General features: G+C 41.2%; 1 protein-coding gene across 1 annotated transcript; it reads right to left on the bottom strand.

The window, feature by feature from the left end:
• Positions 1–1,405: 1,405 nt before the first annotated feature.
• On the bottom strand, positions 1,406–4,678 carry LOC148028445 (sugar transport protein 7-like). Its single transcript, XM_087690235.1, has 4 exons — positions 4,039–4,678; positions 3,387–3,715; positions 2,336–2,959; positions 1,406–2,095 (listed from the first exon to the last, which is right to left on the bottom strand). Exons 1-4 carry the CDS (start codon positions 4,172–4,174, stop codon positions 1,646–1,648), a joined length of 1,539 nt encoding a protein of 512 aa, XP_087546361.1. The 5' UTR covers positions 4,175–4,678; the 3' UTR covers positions 1,406–1,645.
• Between the last annotated feature and the right edge of the window lie 410 nt (positions 4,679–5,088).

Raw genomic sequence — 5,088 nt, forward strand, 5'->3', positions numbered from 1 at the left:
TTATCACTATGTCAAGGAGAGGCTTCATGTTGAATATGCTATAAGAGCAAAACATGTTGACAAAGCCTCTTTTGAAGAGTATAGAGTGAAGCCTTCCACAAGACCTTGGGCTTATCACTAAACATAGGGTAGGCTCTTCCAAGAGGAAATCTTCAAGCCCTGCTCAAATATTTGGGCTTATAACCATTTGGGGACTGATTTCCTAATACCTTTATTGTTCACATCACTCTAGGGAAGGGGGCAACGAGGGTTACTTTGACTATATGGTGCCCCTTATAGCATTCTCTTATGAAAACATCTAGCCCATGGGGATGTTTTACCTTCTTACATGGAAATGTTTTTTCCCTTCATGTGATTGCTCCATAAGGTGAAGCTACTTAGTTTGTTAGAGTAAATGTACTTTTTTTCTTCCAAATCCTAGGCTAACTAAGATACTTCCAACTCTTCTTTGGACATGATCCAACAAATACAACAATTTTGTGATCAATAGATATTTACCATAAATCATCCAATCTCCTATCTTCATTCATGATAATTTTACAATATTTTGTTTCAGCTAAACAACCCAACCAAATAATTCTGAATTTGCAACCATTTATGCAATAATCTAGCCATAAATTATTCCGTCATTGTGAATTGAAGTATGAGAACAAGGTTTTGTGTTTCGAATGCTCTCCAATTTCTCATACTTAAATTGGAAATGATGATGCATTGGGATGTACTTAGAAAAAGCCTTGATCACCTCATGTATCTTTGGGTATACAATTTTCAAAATTCCACATAGTGAATCAAAATAGCACAACAGTGCCGAATAGTGAATCAAAATAACACAACAATGGGCAAGCTAGCTCCTACTTCCATATTAAAAGAAAACTAATCAACCAAGCACATCAATTGTAGCTTGAGACCCTATCGCATACCAACTAGCTTTTTTGTTCTCAATATTATAAGAAAGCAATGTTGATGGTGTCTCAAGCATTTAGAATGACATTTTAGGTGTCAAGGATCTATCAAGTAAACTTTCTACGAACTTATGAAGGTATACTAATTAAACACAAAAGTTTCAATTAGTATATGAGTATCTGGAGCAATGCGAGATTTGATTATCTTATTAACTAATGCTTGGTTGCACAATCTATTCCTAGTTCCTTTACCTTTATTTGAAAGATCCACTATTGTTCGTTCAAAATTTACACTTGGAGAGGCGTTATCTGACCTCCTTGGGACAATTACCTTTGAAAAACATTCAGTTCAAAGATCATAGTTATTAAATCTGATCTATAAGGCTAGGTAGCCTTTTAGTGTAAATTGTGTGGTCCTAGTCATTAAATCTAATCTTTAAGGCTAGGTAGATCTTTTAGTGGAAATTGGGTGGTCGTAGTCATAAAATCTAACCTTTAAGACTAATTAGTCTTGTGAAGTGGAAATTGGGGGATTGTCATTGAAGGCTCTTTAAAGTTCACCATCTGCTTATTGAATTAAAAGTGGGCTCGAATAAATGGAGTCATTATGATAAACGAAGAACAAGCTCACGAGTCACCGCCACCCAGAAGTACAGAAACAATGGAGGATGGGAATAATGCTGGCTCTTTTGTTTAGCCAAGCTAAGAATGATGGGTAAGCCTCTTCACAGACTTTTTTGCAGCTAATTCCTGATAGGAGAACCTTTAGGAGCTTCAATGTCAGGGATGACAATGAACTTGCCCCAAAACCAGTGTGCTCTCCAAACATACACCATTTCCTCTAAAGGCACATCCTTTGTTTCAGGTAGTAGGAGGTACACAAAGAGTGTCATGACAGCTTCCCAGAAAGCAAAGAACAGGAATATGCCGTACCTTAAGCCACATAACATAGACAAGAAGGCTTGAGCTATGGCAAAGGTAAATAACAGATTAACTGACACAACCACACTTTGGCCAGCTGACCGAACCTCCAGCGGAAAAATTTCACTTGGCACAACCCATCCTAGACCCCCCCAAGATGTTGCAAATCCCAATACAAATAGACAGATGAGGAGTGTGACTGCAGCTGACAATCCCTTTGACAATTGCTCACCGTCCTGAAAGTTTGTTGCTAGAATGATCGCAATAATCACCTGCAAAAGACCCCCCTCGAAAAATTTTACAGTCAAATTCCTGGCAGATTTTACTAGTGCTGATTTTCAAGAATGACTCTTCAATCAGCAGATTTATTAGCTTTTTTGAATTTCATGGTATAAATCATCGATCAACAGAACAGAAATCAATGAAGGCTAAAGCCTGTAAGGATGTAAATAGCTAAGGATGCATTTGTAAAGAAAAGAATAATGCAAGAAATTAAAGGTTTGAAGGTATACCTGGCATACAACCATCAGTACACCACCAGTCATCAAGAGTGTTCGCCTGCCAAACCTATCCACTGTGGCAATGGTAACGATTGAGCCCACCACCATGACCGCCCCGGTCAAGACAGAAGAATAGAGGGATGCATTGCTTCCAAAACCCAGAGCTTGGAAAATGACAGGAGCATAGAACAGAATTGAGTTGATTCCAGTGAGAATCTGAAACATTGGAAGAAAGAATGCCATTACTAGTTGTGGCCTATTCCTCTTGTCCAGCAAGTTTTTGAAAGGGTGTTTCACTTCTTGAGCAATCTTGCTAGCTTCTGATATATCATTGAACTCTGCCTGTACATTCGGAGTACCACGAAGCTTTATGAGCACATGCTTTCCCTTCTCTACATGCCCACGTTCGACAAGACTATTGGGTGTCTCATGAAGCACTAAGCCACCGACAAGCATCACACTACCAGGAACTGCTGCCAGGCCTAACGAGAGACGCCAACCCCATGACAAATGCTGTGTGCCGTAATTCACCAGATTTGCACAGAATATACCTATGGTGGTTGCAAGCTGAAACAGCATGTTAAGGCCACCCCGCCAATGGGGAGGAGCAACTTCTGATAGGTAAAGAGGAACAGCCTGTGGAAAGCAAATATGGAAGACTTCAGACCAGTCTAAAGGACTTCAAACTAAGAGACAATCATTGGTGCATCCATGCTAAACTGACATAACCAGTGATCGCAATAAGTTTTCACAAGCATATGGAATGGTGTGCCAATGTTTCCACATACACATGAAATCTCAGAAGCATGCTAGACACAGAGTAGAAACAATTATGCTGTAAGCCTACAGCAAGTACATGAAAGTGCTTACCATCAAGAGGAAAACTGTTGTTTTTTAAGGCTACTATAGGAATTGGATTCTCTTCCCAGAGTCACCTATTGAATAGAATTCTCACCTCAAACTGATGCAAAATGCTAAGCAATTCCTTAATCCATGCGATGCATGCAGTGCACTCCAAAAACAGGTAAGCTCTGCAAGGAATCAGAATCGTGCAACCACTGACCTGATTCCCAAAGCCAACACCCACTCCGAGCATTATCCGGCCAATCAACAGCATGCGAAAATTCTCAGCGCCAGCATTGAGAGCAGCACCAATCAGGAAACTGACGGATGCAATCAGGATGGTGGGTTTCCGGCCATAGGACCTGGTTGTGTATGATGCCCCGAAAGTCGCAATGAGGCCTGCAACATACAAGGATGAAGTGAAGGCAGCGAGCCCTTGGTTGTCATAGTTGCAGTAATGGGCATCTTTCTGTGGCTGAGGGTTTATTTTCCTATTATAAACTACAGGGAAGAACTCCCGAAGGAAGTCATTCATGGAAACAACACCACCTGTTGGTTATGCTTACTGTTAGAGTCTCTCTCTCTCTCTCTCTCTCTCTCTCTCTCTCTGAAACGCAAAGCTTATACAATGTAACATCATGAAAAGATCGTATCCGTACGAGAATTAAGAGACGTCGCTTATATGCAAAGATTAGACAGTGATATATTATGTGCAAACGTTTGCAGAGAATAGAGAGAGGTGGAATCATTGAGAAAACAAATTTCCAGGACTAATGTGATTGTACCCCCAAAAGGCACCCAATTTTGTCATACAAGGATAGTGGAAGAGAGATACCAGAGAGAGATATTGGTCAGAGCCATGGTGAGCTCACCTGAGATGCCAATGTCGTATCCGAACAGGCCGCCGCCCATGGCAGCCATGAGGCAAGTGAAGAGGACGAAAACCGTGCAGCGGCCTTCATACTGCTGGGCACGTGCGGGGACGATGACTGTCAAGGATCCAGCCATGGTTTCTGGCCTGTGTGGGTGGGGGGAGGACTTCCGTGGAGGCCGATGAAGGATCAGATATTATTTGGTAACTCGTGTCTGGTCTTGCACAAAATGGAATAGCCTGATCATGATTGTCTTGCTCTTCGTCTTCATTCTCGCTTTCACAGTTATATCAGACATCATGTTCTTTTGTTCATCATTGTGATAATCATGATCATCATGCAGAAGAAGATGGAGGAGGAGGAGGAGGAGGAGGAAAATGCCTCCTTGCTCCTGTTTTTCTGACATATAATGCCTCCTGGCTCCTGTTTTTCTGACATATATATATATATATATGATCCAGGAGATGGAGCTGAGGTTGGTGTATGGCTACCGAGGACACAAACAGAAGTCGCGGAGAGAAAATGGCGAGGTAGAAGGGAGTACCATACCAGTGGTAGCAGTTACCAGTATAAGTCGGAAGGAACGCCTTTCTGTTTAAAGAAGTGCCATGACAATTACCTCTTGCTTGCTGTGTGAGCTGTTTATATTTTGATGAGCCTCCACATGCAAACGAGTTTGTAATACACGAAATATTATTTTCAAAGTGTGAAAATTTGTACTTTAGCAATCCACTTACACGTGCTTCGCGCGCACGATCGCGAAGTGGCAAGCAAAGTTGTCATATAGCTCGAAAGTGCATTTCTTCTTCTTCTTCTCTCTCTCTCTCTCTCTCTCTCTCTCTCTCTCTCTCTCTCGCTCGTCTTTTCCCTCTTTTTCTAAAATTTCTCCTCTCTCTCTCTCTCTATAAATTCTTTTATTCTCTCTCTTTTAAAATCTATATTTCTTTTATAATTCTCTCTCTTTGTACTCTTCTTCTTTCTCTTGTTCTTCTTCTTCTCTCTCTCTCTCTCTCTCTCTCTCTCTCTCTCTCTCTCTTTTCTTCCCCCCTC

Source organism: Lygodium microphyllum, chromosome 12 (genome assembly GCF_053477565.2).
Source record: "Lygodium microphyllum isolate KBCC chromosome 12, Lygodium_microphyllum_v1.1.10, whole genome shotgun sequence".
Taxonomy (NCBI): domain Eukaryota; kingdom Viridiplantae; phylum Streptophyta; class Polypodiopsida; order Schizaeales; family Lygodiaceae; genus Lygodium; species Lygodium microphyllum.